Source organism: Vanellus vanellus (assembly GCF_965231255.1).
Source record: "Vanellus vanellus genome assembly, chromosome: 31".
Taxonomy (NCBI): Eukaryota; Metazoa; Chordata; class Aves; order Charadriiformes; family Charadriidae; genus Vanellus; species Vanellus vanellus.
Genome location: NC_138936.1, coordinates 781,185 through 799,410, shown reverse-complemented (window position 1 = coordinate 799,410; position 18,226 = coordinate 781,185). Strand labels below are relative to the sequence as shown.

At 55.2% G+C, this 18,226-nt stretch overlaps 3 protein-coding genes across 5 annotated transcripts; 2 read left to right on the top strand and 1 right to left on the bottom strand.

Moving 5' to 3' along the window:
- Positions 1-83: 83 nt before the first annotated feature.
- On the bottom strand, positions 84-4,529 carry PLD3 (phospholipase D family member 3). 3 transcript variants are annotated; one of them, XM_082496753.1, is made up of 12 exons: positions 4,304-4,529; positions 3,252-3,362; positions 2,821-2,871; positions 2,531-2,670; positions 2,250-2,433; positions 1,997-2,117; positions 1,792-1,919; positions 1,396-1,596; positions 1,169-1,308; positions 935-1,100; positions 760-859; positions 84-652 (listed from the first exon to the last, which is right to left on the bottom strand). In XM_082496753.1, exons 2-12 carry the CDS (start codon positions 3,276-3,278, stop codon positions 426-428), a joined length of 1,485 nt encoding a protein of 494 aa, XP_082352879.1. In that variant the 5' UTR covers positions 3,279-3,362; positions 4,304-4,529; the 3' UTR covers positions 84-425. The 3 variants fall into 3 exon arrangements, with proteins under 3 accessions (XP_082352879.1, XP_082352880.1, XP_082352881.1); XM_082496754.1 differs by having other exon boundaries at positions 1,792-1,899; positions 1,998-2,117; XM_082496755.1 differs by having other exon boundaries at positions 2,250-2,326; positions 2,565-2,670.
- LOC309682650 (uncharacterized protein C19orf47 homolog) lies at positions 4,530-9,179 on the top strand. The gene is made up of 9 exons (XM_082496756.1): positions 4,530-4,563; positions 4,959-5,026; positions 5,326-5,413; positions 5,709-5,823; positions 5,932-6,013; positions 6,237-6,362; positions 6,640-6,786; positions 7,161-7,231; positions 7,636-9,179. Exons 2-9 carry the CDS (start codon positions 5,008-5,010, stop codon positions 8,095-8,097), a joined length of 1,110 nt encoding a protein of 369 aa, XP_082352882.1. The 5' UTR covers positions 4,530-4,563; positions 4,959-5,007; the 3' UTR covers positions 8,098-9,179.
- A 184-nt stretch (positions 9,180-9,363) lies between these two features.
- Positions 9,364-17,578, top strand: AKT2 (AKT serine/threonine kinase 2). Its single transcript, XM_082496736.1, has 14 exons — positions 9,364-9,535; positions 12,111-12,257; positions 13,138-13,266; positions 13,431-13,542; positions 13,739-13,892; positions 14,112-14,243; positions 14,770-14,835; positions 14,991-15,059; positions 15,603-15,725; positions 16,226-16,354; positions 16,586-16,800; positions 16,878-16,965; positions 17,050-17,152; positions 17,437-17,578. Exons 2-14 carry the CDS (start codon positions 12,212-12,214, stop codon positions 17,514-17,516), a joined length of 1,446 nt encoding a protein of 481 aa, XP_082352862.1. The 5' UTR covers positions 9,364-9,535; positions 12,111-12,211; the 3' UTR covers positions 17,517-17,578.
- Positions 17,579-18,226: the final 648 nt, after the last annotated feature.

Below are 18,226 nucleotides of genomic sequence, written 5' to 3'. Positions count from 1 at the left end.
TTCCTCTTCCTCACCTTTGGTCACCCCAACTGGCAAAACCCGGCCCCGTGCCGGTAGAGGAGAACATAGCCAGGGATGCACCAGGATGGGCTGTGCCGGATGGTACTGGCACTGGTTCTTGCAATGATCCCCCAATAAATGGTTTGCCAACAGACAAGCATTTTATCCGACTCTTTGCCAGGATGGGTTTGGCACCACCAAACTCGAGGGGCGTCCTGGCTTCCCTCCTGGTGCTGGCATGGCATTTGGCAAAGGTACGGTACTCTCCATCACCGTGGCATGGAGGACCCCTCCATGTCAATAACAACAATGCAAAGTCCAGAAAAACTTGGTTTTTTCTGTTTTTTTTTCCCCCAACTGGAGAGAGGCGGCCAAATTCAATACAGCCAGAACCTTCGGTTCACTGGTGGTCTGCTCCCTGGCACCTAATGGGAGCCGCAGAAGCTCTCCCACCGCTCAGCATCACCGATGTCGGCGCTGTACTGGGAACTCCAATCCCGCTCAAAAACTGCCTCCAGCTGCTCCCGGATGGTGCTGGTGCCGGCAGCAGAGCCGGCAGCGGTACCAGCACCAGTTTGGCTCACCGTTTGGTTCACCACCAGTGCTGATCCCGCTGTCCGCATGAAGTAGTCGCCAGACCAGTTGGATGTCCCTGCAAGGAGATTTGGGGAAGAACACCGGAAAACCCGCCCCCAAGCCACTGTCACCAACAGCCGTGGGCAACTCACACGGCGGCACCACCGCTCGCACCACGCTCACCGATATACGCCGCCTTCTCCGTCACCATGTACTTGTTGTGGTTCACTCGGGCATAGGGGATCTGGGCTTGTGCTGCACTCGTTGGCACCATGAAAAGCCGCTGTGGGGAGCAAGGAGACCGTCACCCACTGAAACATCACCTGCCAGCATGCCGCGATCACACCACAATACCCACCACCTCCATGCTGTAGTGGGTCCTATTATCGGCAACAGCAGCGAGGGATTTGAGAAAGGGGAACATGGTCACTTGGCTGTGACGCCAACAACCTGCCAACAACCGAACTTTGACCCGGCGTTCGAAGACAGCTTTCCGCAGCCGATTATCGATTGCTGGCCAAAATCTGGGGAGGAAAAACAGTTAGACATCACCAGTGCTGGCAAGCTGGGTTTGGCATAGGACCATACAAACCTTTGCGGGTGGGAAAATTCAGTGGTGGGTAGGTAACTCATCACCGCGATGTACACAAACTCCTCGGCGGCATCAATGACGCTGAGGAGGGCGCCAAGATCCTGGGTCCGACCAGCAGCACAGAGAGCCGGTGGGGAGCTCTGCCGGAATCATCAGACATGGATCAGCCACAGGCACAGCTGATCCTTGGAACTGGGAAAACCAACTATGGTGGATCGGGGAAGTACCGAGAAGTAGACGGCGGCAGCAGTGTCATTGAGCTTCAACTCTAATGGCGTCTCCATGTTGAAGGTGGTGGAATAATTTGCTGGCCACGGTATTGGGATGGAAGCACCAGGAACGCCAAGAGCCCAATAAGCCTCAAAAATTTTGCCTAAATCTTTGGCCAAGCAGCTGCAGTTGTAGACAGCGGCGCCGAGCTCTTTCACCTGCAGTGAGCGGCATGGCAGCGCTATCACATCACTGGACGGTGCTGTTATCCCTCTCCAATGCCCTAAGTCCCACCTTACAGCATTGAGCACCCCTTGAGGAGGGTGGGGAGGTTGATTTTGGAATAATCTCAGCACCGTTCGGCACAGGTTTGACACCATCCGGTGGTACGATGGTGCTGCTGTGCTGCTCACCTGGGTCAAAGACCTCCAGTCCATGTTGGCGCTCCCAACGTACAGGTGGGTGCCATCAACGAGCCAAAACTTGGTGTGCAGCACACCGCCAGTGAGCCGTGGCATATCAACAGTGCGCACCGCGGCACCTGCATGACCATGAGTTGGGCATCTTCCACTCAAAATCTCCCCAAAACCCCAGTCTGTTTTTTTTTCCATCACTCACCGCTCTGCTCCAGCGCTTGGAGATCATGCAGGGGCGATTTTGCTGACGGGCGGCTGACGGCGATTCGGACAGTGATGCCACGCTGGGATAACTGGAGGAGTTCCTCCAGAATTTGTTCACCCTGAATCAGCGCATGGTTTGAGGCCAAAAAAAAGAAAGCAGAAATGATTACAAATTATGGGAAGGTGAGAAAATAGCAGCCGGTGCCAGAATCAGAGCTGTGCCACGCATGCTGGATGCCGGCAGTGCAGACCTGAGCAGCAGAGGGTTCATGTGTCCGTGTGTCCTCATTGGTCATGGTCCAGTAAAAGGAGGCGATATCGAGGCTGCGGGTGACGGTCCCCAAGAGGTTCATCCACGTGAAGAAGGTGGATGGATTTGGCACGGAACCGTCACTGAAGGTCATTCCCTCTGGGATGCTCTCCACCAGAACGATGCTATGACAGAAATTCGGTGGCATCGGTGAGATTGTAGTGCCAGGATGTCAAGAATCACGGGAGAGCATCACCACCCCCCCTCATAAGCTCATCTTACCGGCACATGTCACCACAGGACCCAGCATCGCTGCCAGTATCACCACGGAGGGCTGAGCTCAGCCGGAGGTTCAAGAAGAGGAGGAAGATGAGGATGAAGAAGGTGAGGAGGACGGCAGAGAGCAACACACCACGGGAGCACTGGAATGGAGAGGGGGCATCAACCCCCCAAAATTAAGGAATAAATTAAGAGTTTAAAGCCACCCTCAACAATGGTGGAATCTGGCAAGGGATGGCACCGGATCCAGCCAGCATCAAAGTCAGCCTCCATAGACCGTGGCGGGGGGTTACCTTTGGTGGGACGCAGGTGGGCTGTGCCTCATGGTCCTCCAGTGGGTCCAGCTGGGATGGGGGACAGAGAATTGGGGTAGAGAGGGACCCTGAACCAGGGTGGAGGGTGGTTTGGGGTAAAACCCACCCCAAAATGCCTGGGGTCCCCAGGGAAAAGCATGCGTGATTACGTCCCCCATATTGCCAGGGGTCCTCACGGGGTCCAGGGTCTGGGTGGAAAGGGGGGGCACGGGGCACCCCGGTTTGGGATTTTAGGGTGCCAGCACGGGGCCGGGAGCTGTGGGGTGCCTCGATTTGGGGTTGTGGGGTCTTGGGGCAGGGCAGGGCAGGGCCCTATAGGGCACCCCAATTTGGGGTTGTAGGGTGCCAGGATGGAGCAGGGAGCTCCATGACCCCTAGTTTTGGGACTCGGGGTGCTGCCAGCACCATACCTGCTTGTAAGTGCCGTCGGGCTTCATCTCGGCGTGATGGTGGAACAGAACAAACCGGATTTCTCCTGATGGGCCCAGACAGACACGTTCCCCGCCGTGTGTGTGGCCCAGCTGGGATTTTCAGGATACGGATCAGGGCAGAGACCCCCAAAAACCCAGGCAGGGCAGAGGCTTTCCCAGCTGACTCACAGGATCGGGGTGCTCACGTGCCCTGACCAGTTTGGGGCGGGGAGGGGAAGTGCCTCGTCCTGCCCCCCCACCCCCTCCCCCCCCACATTGGGGCTCATATCTTCTGTAAATATGGAGGGGAACTCCAATTTTGGGGTGCAACCCCCCCATACCCCACTGGGACCCCTCCCCTGTGCCTCAGGGACCCCACAAAAAGGGAGCACTCAGCCCCAGGGCTCAGCACCCCCCAAAATCCTGACCTGTTTTGGCGGTGGCGTTAGGGTTGGGGGGTAGTTAGGGTCTGGGATGGGGGGGGGTTAAGTTCAGTTTGGTGTCAGACCCCTGGCTCAGCTGAATTTGGGGGCATCAGGGCTGTGTTTTCAGGTTAAGATGATGTTTAGGAAGGGGTTTAGGGCCAGGGACGTATTTAGGGTCAAGTTTAGGGCCAGGTTTAAGGCCGAGGACATATTTAAGGCCAATTTAAATAGCCAGGGACATATTTAGGGGTGGGTTTAGGGCCAGGGACATATTTGGGGTCAAGTAAAATGAACAGGGACATGTTTAGGACCAGGTTTAAGGGTAGGGACATGTTTAGGGCCGAGCTTTGGACGGGATTTGGGCCAGGGCCAGGCTTAGGGCCGGGTTTAGGGTGAAGTTTAGGGTCAGGGAAACATTTAAGGCCAAGTTAAATAGCCATAGACATATTTAGGGCCGGGTTTCAGTCCAGTGACACGTTTAGAGCCAAGTTAAACGGCCAGGGCCGGGTTTACGTCCTGTTTTAAGGCCAGGGACATGTTTAGGACCGGCTTTGGGCCAGGTCCCCGCTCAAGGCTGCGGCTCCCGGAGATTCCCGGTGCCCCCCCCCCCCCCCCCCCCCCACGTACCGGAAAGACCGCGTCCGTGAGGGTGGCTGTTCCCGAAGCTGGCCGCCAGGGGGCGCCCTCGGTCCTCCAGCTCTCTATGGTCGCCCCTCCCTGCACCCCCTGGCCAGCCTCTCCCGCGCCGCCGCTGCCTAGAGCGGCCCCCGCCCCGGCGCGCGCGACTGGCGGCGCGCTGAGCCGGCCGGCGAAGTCACTTCCGGCGCTCCGTGATCGGTGTTTCCGGTGGGGCCCGGCCCGGCGGCGACGGGATGGGGAGCGGAGAGGTAAGGAGGGGGGCAGGGAGGGGGCGTGGGGCGAGAGGAGGGGTCAGGGTGGGGGTGTGGGGCAGGAGGAGGGGGCAGGGAGAAGGCGTGGGGCGGGAGGAGGGGGCAGGGAGGGGGCATGGGGCAGGAGGAGGGGGAAAGGGAGAGAGCTTAAGGCAGGAGGAGGGGGCAAGGAGGGGGCTGTGGGACAGAAGGAGGGAGCAGGTGGGGAAAGGGAGGGGGTGTGGGGCAGTAGGGGACGAGGCGGGAGGAGAGGGCAGGGACGTGGGAGGAGGGGGCACGGGGGCTGTGGGGCAGGAGGAACAGGAAGAGGGGGTGTGGGGCAGGAGGAGGGGACGGGGGGGGGGGGGGGCAGGCGAGGCGAGGGGAGGCAGCAGCCACTCTTTCCCACACAGGCTGCTCCCGGCGCTGCCGCCTAGCCCCGTGCCCTCCGGCTTCTCTGCCATGGTGTCTGTCACAATGGGTAAGGGACATTTCTCTGTCTATGCCCGTTCCACCGCCCCCCACCGCCACCCAAAATCGCCCTAAATTGCTCTAAAACCCCTCAGTGTATTTTCATCCAGGAGACCATCCTCCCCCCTGCCATCCTAGAAGCTGTTTGCGTCCCCGATCCCGTTAATCGCGCAGCAACAGCTGGGAACGCCTGGAATGAGCCTCTCAGCCGGCGCCTGCCAAAACCTAAGCGACTTCCCCCCCCCCCCCCCCCCCCCCCTCCATTTCCCATATCCACTTAGTTTCTCCTTTTCCACAACTTTGTTTCAGCGACATCCGAATGGATTCAGTTTTTCAAAGAAGCTGGGATCCCCCCGGGCCCCGCTGTCAACTATGCCGTCATGTTTGTGGATAACAGGTGAGGTCAACAATGAGGCAGCACCTTTTGATCACATCACAGGAGGGAAAGTAGCACCAAAAGATCCCCTTGGTGAGGGGGAAGGAAGGAATTAACTGATTATCCTGCTCTGTAATTAGTTATGTTAGTTATTATTCATCTGTGCTGAGCTTTTTTATTATTGATGCTGTTTTTATGAGGATGGTGGTGTCCAAATCCAGCTTGGAGATATCATGGTGCATCTCACTCAAGGCTTAATTAATCAGAGCTTGTAACAAGAGGAGACATGGTTAAGCTGAGTCTTTCCTCACTGCAGGATCCAGAAAAACATGTTGCTGGATCTGAACAAGGAGATCATGAACGAGCTGGGCATCACAGTGGTGGGAGACATCATTGCCATCCTCAAACACGCCAAAATCGTGTACAGGCAGGTATGGTAAAGCCTCACCGGCTCATTTAGCAGCAAAGTTTTGCCTTGAGGCTCCTTGTTCACCTCCAAAGAGCCTGAAAAAACCCTCCTCCCTGTTTTTCCCCTTCAGGAGATGTGCAAGGCGGCCACTGAATCGCTCTGCCCTGGATCCCCCAGCGTTCAAGCTGAGCTGCGCCGCAACGCCAGCAGTGGTGAGCGTGGGCAGGAGGTTTCTGTGAGATTAAATCCCCTCGCCTGATTCACGAGCTGCATTAATTAGCTTGACCATGAAGGGCTCAAACCATGGCTACCTTCCCCACGACCCCTGGGAAGGACTGCTCTTTAATTTAGCCAATAAGACAGATGCTTGTCGCACTCACTGAATCCCCTTGGGGTTTCAAGCCTCTCCCTCACCACGCTGCCCTCTCCTTCCAGCCGCCAGCCGGATGATTGCCAACAGCTTGAGCAGAGACTCACCTCCTGCCACACCCCTCCGACAACAGCCCCACACCTCCAAAATCTCCGTCACCGTCTCCAACAAACTGGCCACCATGAAGGCAGGTAGGGAGGGCGATGGATCCCAGCGGAAACGCCACCAAACATTGCTTTTCCCTTTCTGTTTCCCATGAAAGACACCTCCTAGTCGATTTTTAACTTGAATTTTACAGGTTACCAGCTTGACCAGTGTTAAACTGGGAGAGGGGAGATTTCCATTAGAAATGGGATGGTCTCAGAGCTCACCCCAGCCCAGGGTTGTGCCCAAGTGCTCATAAAACCCTTCCACCCTCTGAGTCTTGTTGCAACGAGAGCTTGATTCACTCTTCCTTCATCCCGCCAGGTTTATGCGATGCAGCAGATGAAAATCCAACAATCCCAGTAAAACGCCGCCGGGTGACAGCAGAAATGGAAGGGAAATACATCATCAACATGCCCAAGGGCACCACGCCAAGGACAAAGAAAATCCTGGAGCAGCAAGCAGCCAAAGGTACCAGAAAAAGGGGTTTGATCTTCATTTTCTCTTGCAGAAGCCCAGTCTAGTCCACATTTAGCCCCTCATTACAAATCCCAAGAAGATTTTCATATCCAAAGTGGTTTTGGGTAGAAGTTGTGTTATTCCAAGGATGTGTCAACTCGCAACGAGCCGTAAAGGTTCCATGTTTAAGCCTTAGGAAGAAGGGGACGGGTGGCTGTTGGCATGCTTTTATCGAGTGGATTTTATTTTGCTGCGCGTCTTGGTGGTAGGACAGGGCTGAAACAACACCGGCCCTCAGCACTGACCCAGCATAGCTTAATTTTCCAGGGAAACCTCCAAAAAAAAAAAAAAAAAATCAGAAAACCCCCTTTCTTGAAAAACTGCAGGTTTGCAGAGGACTTCCGTCTTCGACCGCCTGGGAGCTGAGGCAAAAGTGGATACAACCACAGGAGGGAAGGTGAGAGGAGGCAGGTTTTCGGCTGCGGCTCCCCTTTTGTCGTCACTCTCGATGGCTGTGCCAAACACCACCGAGATCCCAACATCAGGGTCCTTCTCCCCAAAGACTCTTGTGGGATTCGCCACAGAGAGGCTGAAGGAACCTTGAAATAACTGGAAAATGGTGGCAAAACATAAGAGGGAATATGATTTTATGGGCGATTTATAGACATGTTTTATAGCCTAATCCTTAATTTAATTGCTGCAGGCAGCGTTTTGCTTCATTACATCCCAAAATGCATCAGCATCCATCTTGCCTCCATCACAGTGGCAGAATTTGTGGGGCGGAGGGGAAGGTGTGGGGTAAATCCAGCCCCTGAAATGGGGGCACAGATGCTGACAGGTTCCCCCCTCCTTGTCTCCCAGCCCACAGGGGTCTTCAGCAGACTGGGTGATGCCTTGGGGATCGACGGGGACAAAGCCACCGAGAGTGATGACGATTGTTCCGTCCTCCAGTATGCCGGTGTCCTAAAAAAACTCGCCAAAGCTCCCCAGAAGGAAAGCGCCGTGCCAGGAGGGACCATCGAGGCGAAAGCCACCAGTTCAGAAGCCAAACCAGTCACCGGTTATAGGAACACCGCCAGTATCCGTAAACTGCAACCACCAGCGTCCAAAATGGGTGGCATCGGTCTTGTGGCGGTGCCGGGCGAAGCCCAGGACAGCAACATCACCAGCACGAAGGATAAAAACGAACCGGCATTTAGGGTGACAATCAAAAGGACCTGGGGGTGCGGGAAGGTGAGCAGCACCAGTGAGAGCCCCGGCGCGCAGATGGACAGCGCTGGCACTGTCAGTGTCTTCAAACGACTGGGGAGGAAACCGGATTGATGCCGCCGTGCTCTTTCCCAGGCGTCCCGACGGTTTTCCACTTGTGCCGTCCCCTCCCAACCGTCGCCTGCTGTCCCCCAACTCCGTTTACTCACACCCTCGAGAGCCTCATCCCACCTTCCCCCTCAATAATCCCAACAAACATTTGGGGAAATCCCAACAAAATTAGGGGAAACAACCCTAATCCCATGGGGAAACGGTGCTCATCCCACAGAGAGACGCTTAATCCCACAGGGAGACCCTAATCCCATGGGAAAGCAGCAGAGGGAAGAGGGGGAAAGCCCCTTTCCCACAGATTTCCAACCAGTCCCTGGCAGCTGAGAGGCCAAATCGTTGCTCTCCATCTCCAACCAGCACCAAAACTGCTTTCCCCCCCCCCTTTTCCCCTCCTCCGCAGGTTCTTTCCTGTGTTTAGGAATTCAGACCTGGAAAACTCCATACAGAAGAGGTTTTTTCACTATTTTTTTCTGTTTTTTTTTTTTTCCCCCTTTATTTAGGAACTTGCACCAAAACAACTCTGTAAATGATCATTATGGAGTGGCAGCTTGCTGTGGGGACTCTTTCAGGATTTCAGAGCAACTCTCAAAAAAAAAAAAAAAAAAAAAAACAAACACCAAAAACTTCGAAATACTCCTTGGAGGGGCTCAAAAAAAAAAACCAAATTGCCTTAACTTAAGTGACACCTTCAATCTGCCACTTGCTCAAGCTCATCCCACCGTGAAACCTAAAATGGTTGCTATGGGGTTTTACTGAAATTATTTATTTTTCCCCAAATTTATTTACAACAACAACGTCACCGCCTTCACCCCACCTCTGCTGCAAAACCCGGAAAAATCTTTTTTCTCCCCAAAATAAAGACAACGGGGGCAGAGGCAGCTGCGTGGTGAGACAGGGCTGTAACGGTGAGTCTTTTTAGTAAGAAAACCCGCTAATTTCTTATTTTACCTGATTTTGGGAGGGTTTCTTTGCGCTTTGCCCGTTGTTCGGCGTGTGAAAATGAGTGGATTTTCCCAAATTTTTGGCTTTCTACGGCGCCCACCCGCCCGCGGGCGGAGCTTTTTGCAATAAAGCGTGGAAATGGCTCTGTGGCGAATTTATACGACTCTGTTTACATGTGTGCAAATAAGGAGGGGGTGCGCCTGCGCAGCCTGCGGGCAGAGTGCGCATGCGCATTGGGAGACTGGGCGGTTCCCCCCCCGCGCATGCGCGGGGGGGGGCGCGCGCGGCAGCGCCGCGCCTGCGTAGTGCTGCTCCGGGGAGGTGAGCGGGGTCCTTCCTTCTCCGGTTACCCCCCCCCCCCGCCTCCTCCCCGTCCGTCTCCGCTTCCTGCGTGCACCGATCGGCGGTTCCGGGAGCGCCGGCGCCGTCGGAACCGATAAGGCGGAACGGGGCGGCGGGGGGGAGCCCCACCGCTACCGGGACCAGGCGTCCATGACAGGTGAGGAGTCGGCCCTGCTTCCCCCCCCCTCCCCCCGTGCCGCGGAATGGTCTCGCCCGGCCCCGGCTGGGCGCCGTGCGGAACGTACCACCCGCACCCCTCCAGCAGGGATGCGCGGCGCCGTGGCACACCCCGCCCGCGCCGCCGAATGGACCCGCCTGTCTCCTGAGGGGCACCGCGGGGACCGTACCGCCCGCGGAGTAGGGGGGGGTGGGGCAGGGAGATAAGGAGGCGGCCTGTCCTAACGCCCTGGCAGGCCTGGGGGAGCCGTTATCCAGGGCGATGACACGGAGGGATCTGCCTAAGGCCCTGGCAGGCTTTGCGGGGAGCTGGCAGGCTTGGGGGGGGGGGGGGGCGTGTATCCAGGAGGATGACACGGGCGGGCCTGTCCTAGGGCCCTGGCAGGTCGGGGGGGGGCTGGCAGTGTTCTGGGGGGAGCTGTGCCAAGGGGCTGAGGTGGGGACCATTGCAGGATTGGGGTCTGGCAGGGAGCCTGAGATGGGGGTGACGGGTGGGACTGGGGGACCCAGGCAGGCTTGGGGTGGGACAGACAGGCTTGGGGTGTTATCCAGGGGATGACATGGGGGGGGGGGGCTGTCCTTTCGAGCTTTCTCTGAAAGCTCTCCATTGCTCGTCCCTGGGACAGGATGCACACTGCCACACTCGGAGATGCAAATCTTTTACGGCACCCGTTTAAAAGTCTCTTGAACGCGCCTGAAATGGGGCTTTTTTTGGTGTGGGGTTTTGTTGTTTTTTTTTTTTTTTTTTTTTTAATCGCCGCTTTTCGGTGCGTACCTGGAAACCACTCTCGCAACGTCTGTGGGGCTGTCTGGATCCCTTGGTGGCAGATACAACCTGGTCCATCATCAGAAATAACCGTAACGATCAGGGCTGGGAGAATGTGTCTAACGACCGCTGCTCATTCCCGCTCTTCATTAGCCACCAGGAGCATATTAAAAATCCTCTGGTGCCTGCAAGGACAAGGAGGGGCCCATGACACTTCAAGCTGCCAGCGATCCCTGAATCGTAATTCTCCTGCTGTCATAATTATTCTTAAACACACCCAAAAAGCAACAATTTGGGTGGTGGTGTTTTTTTCTTTTTTAAACCAACACCATGGTTTTTTCATATTACTGTTAAAGGATGATTTGGTGTCAGCTTGGAGAAGTCCACAGGCTGCGGGTTTGAGAGCCTCACCATCCTGTATTTTGCACAAAAATATAATCAAAGGTCAGGTACAACCAATTGAAGGGTTTTAATTGCAGCCGAGATAATTGGCGTGGCCTAGAAACAAGCCCCAGATGCGAGCGAGCGAACGATGCCCAGACCTCACCGAAAACATATTTGCTCCACTGCTGGGAATCCTGCAACCTTCATTACTGTCAAATTGCCCATTTAGGGGCTGGTTTTCATAATTTGGAGGATTTTTTTCATTAAAGCATCTTGTGATCTCATCTGCGTCTACAGTCCGGATCATGGGACACTTGCAGTGGGCTCAGCCTCTCTGGGCCAGCTCCGAAATTAATTAGAGCCCTTTTCTTCAGCAAGCTTTTTATTTCCTTTTTAATTAATATCAATGAGCTCTTTGCCAAAGCCCACTGGGGAGCGGGTCCATCCGGAGATTGACCTGGCGTGCATTGCCAAGTCCCACCTGTTTTTGCTCTGACTGAATTGCCTGGCTGCCTGCCCCGTGTTCGTGCCCACTGCCGGGTGAGAAGAAGGGCCTTGGGAGCAAGCGGAGTCCCAAAATCCTCCTCCCCGGCACAGGAGCATCCCAGGATGCTTGCAGGGGGTGGCTTCCATCAGGAATGCACAGGCAGAGGAATTACTTCCCTCCCACTTGCCGTGCTTCCCTTCGGCAACCCCCTCATCCCCATGGCAGAGGGAGCTTCAAGGGTGAGACTGGGGTTTTTGAAACTAGACTGGAGGTGCTGGGTTTGGAGGGGAGCAGGAGCTCTGTCAGGATAACACCATGTCTGGGGACTTCATCTCGGGCTGCTACGGCTCTTTTCTTGATTTGGATGCAGCTGGAAAACCCCAAACCCTTATATCTGGCTGTATGTTCGTGGGATTGGGTTTTATTTTACCCCAATTAAAGCCAGGGGAGACCAAATTTGGGGGCAATCCCCTACAGCCACTGCCGGGACATGGCACATCCCCTTGCTCTGCTGCCTCCCATCGCCCAGCACAGTGGAATTTCAGAGCCTGGGGAGTTAATCCTGTCAGGTGACTCCGATTAATTTTTCTCTAGCTGTTTGTTTTGCAAGGGACCGTGCCCCCCCCCCCCCCCCCCCCCGAGTTTGTCCAACCTTCTCGAGGCTTTTTAATCCCTTGTCGTGCGGTGGCCAGGTAAAGGGACAATGCTGACAAACCTGCTCCATCCTGGCACCTCCAGGTTTGCAAGGCTGCCTTGCTGATTTTTAAATTTGGGGTTGGGGACAACACAACCTGATACAGCAGAGGAGTTTTTAAATCGGTGCGTGGGGGTGGTTTTGTGCTGAAACTGGCTGCCTCCCCTCAAGGGAAGGGAAAGAAAAGCTTTGCTGCCTTTGAGCATCTCTCTCTTCTCCCGCAGGTCGTCTCCGTTCTCACCGTTCCTCCCACAGCTGCCACCATCAGTGTTAGCCGCTTCCCCAGTCCTGCGGCAGAGAGGGGGTTAGAGCCCACAGCACCACCATGAACGAAGTGTCGGTCGTGAAGGAGGGCTGGCTGCACAAGAGAGGTGAGGGAGGCAAGTTGAGGAGCTGGCTCAGCGGTGGCGGCAATCCTCCAAGGCCGGGTCACCACAGGGAATCCAGCGCTGCAGCTGCCACCAGGAAAGGAGAGCTCCGGTTTCCAGTTACCGGTGATTTTAACCTTTCCCCAGTGCAGGGGCGGGGGGGCCTGCGCTCCCCCTTACCCCAAAATGGAGCACAAAGCACCTTGGTCACCCCAGGGCATCCCAAACTGCCCCCTCCTTTCGGCTTTCTCCTGCTCCTGGCTCAGCTCGGCAGCTCTCCTGACAATCAGCAACGCCACTTCATTGGCATTCAGTCCGTGCCATGAGCAAATCCTCCAGCAGCATTGTTTTTAATTGCTTGCCATGTTGGGAAGCCAGGGAATGATCCTAATATCTCCCCGCAGACCCTCCAGCCTGGGTAGCCAAGCCACCTCCAGCAGTGGCCCTGCAGCGAGACCCCCTGCCAGTCCTTTTATTTTTAGCTGTACACGGTGAATGTTGCAGCACTGTAGCAGCTGCATGCGTGGGGGTTTATTTTTAGACCCATTGAAGGTGGCTCTTATTTTTCCTTCCTTTGCTGAGGGCAGTTTGCAAGAGGTGCAGGCATTAAAGCTATCCACCTCCAGCCACTTTCTCCCACCAGTAGCCCAGTCAGATCCCTGTGTCCAGAAGGTTCATGGATTCCTCCTTCTTCCATGCAAATACAGCCAGAGGGAGGGAAGCCGGGGTCTCCCTTTGATGCCGTTTCTTTATCCGTGGCTGCTTCGGATCAATTTTGGAGCTGCTGGGGGAAGCACAAAGCTTTTTTGCACTGTGTTGCTTCAGAATGAGTATGTTTCAGGCTAACCCGCTGCTCACACCTGTGCCCTCCTCTTTCTTGCAGGGGAATACATCAAAACGTGGCGTCCCCGGTATTTCCTGCTGAAAAGTGATGGTTCCTTCATCGGCTACAAGGAACGGCCAGAGACGTCTGACCACAGCTTGCCACCTCTGAATAACTTCTCGGTAGCAGGTATGTTGGCACGGGTGGCTTCGGGGCTGTCCACGTTACGAGCCAGCATCGGACTGGTTGTGTTCATCCCCAGTGCTGCTAGGGAAGGTTTTGGGATGAAGATATTTAATCCCAAACCATCCTCTTCCCTTTTTTTTTTTTAATTTATTTTTGAACCTTTGCAGAGTGCCAGCTGATGAAGACTGAGCGGCCTCGGCCCAACACCTTTGTCATCCGATGCTTGCAGTGGACAACGGTCATCGAGAGGACCTTCCATGTGGACTCTCCTGAAGAGCGGTAGGCCCACAGGATGGATCTTCCTTAGCGAATCCGGGATAAATAGCACGTTGCGTTGATCCTAGCTGCATGAGAACCCCAAAATCTCTCAGCTGTGACACCCATCTGCTTGTAAAGGCTGGAGGGGCAGGCTCAGCCCCCCGCCTTGGTGATCCTCACCACCTCCCTGTGCCTCCAATCCCCTTTTTCTCTGCAGTGAGGAGTGGATGCGAGCCATCCAGACAGTGGCAAACAGCCTGAAGAACCAGGAACCGGAGGCGGACACAATGGATTACAAGTGCGGATCTCCTAACGACAGCACCGGTGCTGAGGAGATGGAGGTGGCTGTCAGCAAAACCCGCACCAAGGCTGTAAGTTGCCCCTAGCGCAGTACTATCTCTTGCTGCAAGTGGGATTGCGGCCGATTGGGACTGTTCATGGGAGGGAAGTTCATGGGATAAACCTTATCCGTGTGGTGTCCACCATCACCGGGATAATCATGGATGAAATAGCTTGGAAAACCATTTCCCATCCTGGATCCCACTTGCCACACCACAGACTCTCACCTCTGTCTCCCCATTTCTCCCCAGACCATGAATGATTTCGATTACCTGAAGCTCCTGGGAAAGGGCACTTTTGGCAAAGTCATCTTGGTGCGGGAAAAGGCCACCGGCCGCTATTACGCCATGAAAATTCTACGGAAAGAGGTCATCATTGCGAAAGTATGTACTGAGCCCTAGCAGAGGGTGAGGGGAAGAGTCGGGAGCCAGCAGGACTTAGGGGATCATAGAATGGTTTGGGTTGGAAGGGACTTTTAAAGATCATCTAGTCCAAACCCCCAAACATTGGGATGGCTTTCAAAATGCACCTCTGCAGCTGCCAAGTGATGGTCAGCTCCTGCTGTGCTCTAAATGCTGGGGGATTCCAGGAATTATCCTTATTTTAAAGCCCTGGACATGTGTTGTAACACACAGTTGGGTGACACTGTGGAATCCATGCACTCACCTCTCTCAGGGGATGCAGTGTGGCCATGTCCTCCGGATGACCCAGCCAGCGAGCCCTTTGCCCCATGGGGACAAAAACAGGGCAGAGGTTGGCGCTTCAAGCTCCCACCCCTCTTTTTCTTTTGGTTTTTTTTTGTTTTGTTTTGGGTTTTTTTCTGGAAATAGTTGGCAGTGGTGAAAAAAAATCCCCAGTTTTCCAGAATGATGGGGGATAAAAGGCGCTTAATTTCTCCTCCCTTTGCAGGACGAGGTGGCGCATACTGTGACGGAAAGCCGGGTGCTGCAGAACACCAGGCACCCCTTCCTCACCGTAAGTATGGCTGGTGGCAGCAGGGGAGCAAAGGGGCAGTGCACCGGGATGCCCAGCGCGTCCCAAAACCACCCTTCCCATCCCTCACCACCACCTCTGGAAGTGCAGAGCCCCACAGCTTCTCTGAGACCTTTTTCTCCCCCCTCCTCTTACAGGCACTGAAATACGCCTTCCAGACAAATGACCGGCTGTGCTTCGTCATGGAGTACGCCAATGGCGGAGAGGTGGGAGTTTAAGACCCAGACAATTTATTCCACAATCTCCCCTCAGCACGTGTTTAGGGAGGTAGAGCACGTGGCTCTCCTCTCGCCTAAGCTTTCCTGGCTCTTTGCTCAACTTCCTTGCACTCAGTATTGCAGCGAGGCCATTACACGCATGAAGTGACCATCTAGGGGAGGAAGCAGGACCCCTGGGGCCCTCCTTCTCACCACCTGAGGAGCTGCAGACACCGCAGCACCTCCAGCCATCGCTGCCTCCGTTACCTTCCACCCTGCGCTCATGTCTGGCTTTGTTTCTTTGCTTTCCTTGTGAGGGGGAACACAGCCGATGGCACAGCCCCTCTCATAGGTAGTGCACAGCAGCGCTTTCCCCCAGCCGAGTGGAGGAGGGTTGTCAATATTTTGACCGCTCAAGGCGAGGAGCTTAGGACACATATGACTGCATTAGCTGCATGCTGAGAGCGATTAACCTGGGTTTCACTGGGGTATTTTTTAAGCACTTGTTGATCAGCTGTTTGTTTGTTGTTTTTTTTTTTCCTTCCCCTCAAGCTATTTTTCCACCTCTCAAGAGAACGCGTCTTCACAGAGGACCGAGCCCGTTTCTACGGTGCAGAAATAGTCTCTGCGCTGGAGTACCTGCACTCCCGGGATGTGGTGTACAGGGACATTAAGGTACCAGCCTGGTGGCAGCGATGTCCGTGAGTGGTGCCTTCCCCCTGTCTTGGTGCCAGCACAATTTTAATCTTCCTGGATTGGTGTTTTGGGGTGTGGAGTCGCTGCCAACTCCCCTAAAAAATCACCGAGGGGCCTTGAAGGGTTTCAGCTGGTGGAGCATCACGCTCGGTTGATGCAAGAGCCGTGTTTCTCCACTCCCGCTCGCTGTGGGTGGCAAAGAGCCACTCTCCGCCTGGGGCTGGGGGTGTTTTTCGCACATGTTGTTGCGGGAGAGAGGGCAGGGGCTTGGCTTCGGCAGAGAGAGCTTGAACCTGCCCTGCGGGGAGGTGTCACCCTCATCCCCATCACACAGCAACAGATTGAGACCCCAACCATCCACCAGAGCCTTCTGGGAAGCAGCATCCTGCTCTTGTGCTCCCAACTTTGCTCAGCCCCAAACCTTCTCTCCCACCTGTCAGCTTTTGGTTTGTTTTTGTTTTTGTTTTTTTTCCCCCCAGCTGGAAAACCTCATGCTGGACAAAGACGGCCACATCAAAATCACTGACTTTGGGCTCTGCAAGGAAGGCATCACAGATGGAGCCACCATGAAGACCTTCTGTGGCACTCCTGAGTACCTGGCTCCGGAGGTACTTCAAACATTCCTGCAGCCAGGCTCTCCTCAAGACTCTTGTGCCAGAGGTTTTTCTGTGGGGTTTATTCCCAAAGTCCAAAGTGGCAGCAGTTCAGCAGGGGCATTTCCAAATGCATGGGTTGGGGGAGTGGTTGTATCTAGAATGGGTTTCCCTTCTCCCTCCTTTGTGTTGCCGCCTGATTCTTCGGTCTCATTGGCACCATCCTTTCCATCTTGCCCTGCGCAGGTCCTGGAGGACAATGACTATGGCCGCGCCGTGGACTGGTGGGGCTTGGGGGTCGTCATGTATGAGATGATGTGCGGCCGCCTCCCCTTCTACAACCAGGACCACGAACGCCTCTTTGAGCTGATCCTTATGGAGGAGATCCGCTTCCCTCGTACCCTCAGCCCCGAAGCCAAATCCTTGCTGGCCGGGTTGCTCAAGAAGGATCCCAAACAGAGGTATGAGTCCACCAGGGACAGACTAGGGGGACTGCGGTGCTGCCAGCAGTTCTGGATGCGCCTCTCTGTGCCCACAGGCTCGGCGGAGGTCCCAACGATGCCAAGGAGGTGATGGAGCATCGCTTCTTTGCCCCCATCAATTGGCAGGACGTGGTCCAGAAGAAGGTAGGAAGGGAAGGGAGGGCTTTGAGGGGCGGGTGGGTGCTTGGCATGCTGCCAGCGAGCAAATTTGTCCTGGTCTCCCATCAGCTTGTCCCGCCATTCAAGCCACAAGTGACATCCGAGATCGACACACGATATTTCGATGACGAGTTTACTGCCCAATCCATCACCATCACCCCACCAGATCGCTGTGAGTGCCAACACTGCCCATAAACGGGGACCCCCTTTCTCACCTATAACCCTTCCTCTCAGGCAGCCTCATTTTCCTGTCACCATCCTGGTGGTGAGTGTCACCTGAGGGGCCGGTGGCATTGCTGTCACATCTCTAGGAAAGCTCAGGGACCCCCTCGCTGCCCTAGAGGGGCAGCTTTGGTGGCATCTCCACTGCAGGAGGGAGCGGGGAGGCTGCTGAAGGCACCGGGGAGGCTTCACCGGCGTTTCCCCTCACCCTCAAACATGTCCCCATCTTTACAGATGACAACATGGGCTCCCTGGAGAATGACCAGCGGACGCACTTCCCCCAGTTCTCCTACTCGGCGAGTATACGGGAGTAACCGGCAGCAGCAGGATTCAGCCTCTGAGGAGGAGGAGGGTTTGGGGGTTCACTCAACACAAGGGGATTCCTCTTCTGTGCCAGCAGAAGGGGGGGTGGGACGCTGCAGCTTACCAGCGTCGCACTGCGGCGCCTTTCAGAAGCCATACCCCTACCAAGTGCTCTTGCTCTGCGGCTCCCACCAGCACCGAGCCATGCCTCCTGCCCCTGGCCTAGGACTGCTTTGACTTTAATTATTATTATTTTTTAAACTCTTAGAAGTGCTCGCAGCTTTTTAAAATGACCCCCACTTCCCCACAACCGTGGCCTTGACACCCCCCCTCCAGAAGCTCGGCCAGCCCTCCACCCAGTAAAACCCACTGCTCCCAGTTGGGGAGAAGCTGTTTTTAACAGCAGAAGGCAGTGGAACAAAAGAAAAGAAAAAAAAAAAAAAAACACAACAAACACAAAAAACCCGCACACCACCACAAAACAAAACAAACCAAACAACTGTGGCCAGCTGCCCCAAGGAAGGGGGGGACAACAGGGCAGGATGCCCCCCCTGAGATGATGGGGGACATATCTCAGCCCCACAAACCTGCTTTGAACTGAACCTGCAGTGGCTGAAAACCAACCTCGGTGGAGGGGAGCACCTCGACCCCACGGCCCTAAGGAACACACCATCCTCAAAACAATACTTTGGCTTCTCTGGTGCCTTAAAGCCAGGAGCCG

Bases quoted from the DNA above. Each gene is read 5' to 3' on its own strand.
- PLD3 (XM_082496753.1), bottom strand. From the start codon at position 3,278: ATGAAGCCCGACGGCACTTACAAGCAG. The intron at 1,597-1,791 runs GTGAGCAGCACA...CGCTCACTGCAG, and splicing joins ACTGGAGGTCTTTGACCCAG to GTGAAAGAGCTCGGCGCCGC. The intron at 860-934 runs GTGGGTATTGTG...TGCTCCCCACAG, and splicing joins CCCACTACAGCATGGAGGTG to CGGCTTTTCATGGTGCCAAC.
- LOC309682650 (XM_082496756.1), top strand. The intron at 5,824-5,931 runs GTATGGTAAAGC...TTTCCCCTTCAG, and splicing joins CCAAAATCGTGTACAGGCAG to GAGATGTGCAAGGCGGCCAC. The intron at 6,363-6,639 runs GTAGGGAGGGCG...TCATCCCGCCAG, and splicing joins ACTGGCCACCATGAAGGCAG to GTTTATGCGATGCAGCAGAT.
- AKT2 (XM_082496736.1), top strand. From the start codon at position 12,212: ATGAACGAAGTGTCGGTCGTGAAGGAGGGCTGGCTGCACAAGAGAG. The intron at 13,267-13,430 runs GTATGTTGGCAC...GAACCTTTGCAG, and splicing joins GAATAACTTCTCGGTAGCAG to AGTGCCAGCTGATGAAGACT. The intron at 16,355-16,585 runs GTACTTCAAACA...TGCCCTGCGCAG, and splicing joins CTGAGTACCTGGCTCCGGAG to GTCCTGGAGGACAATGACTA.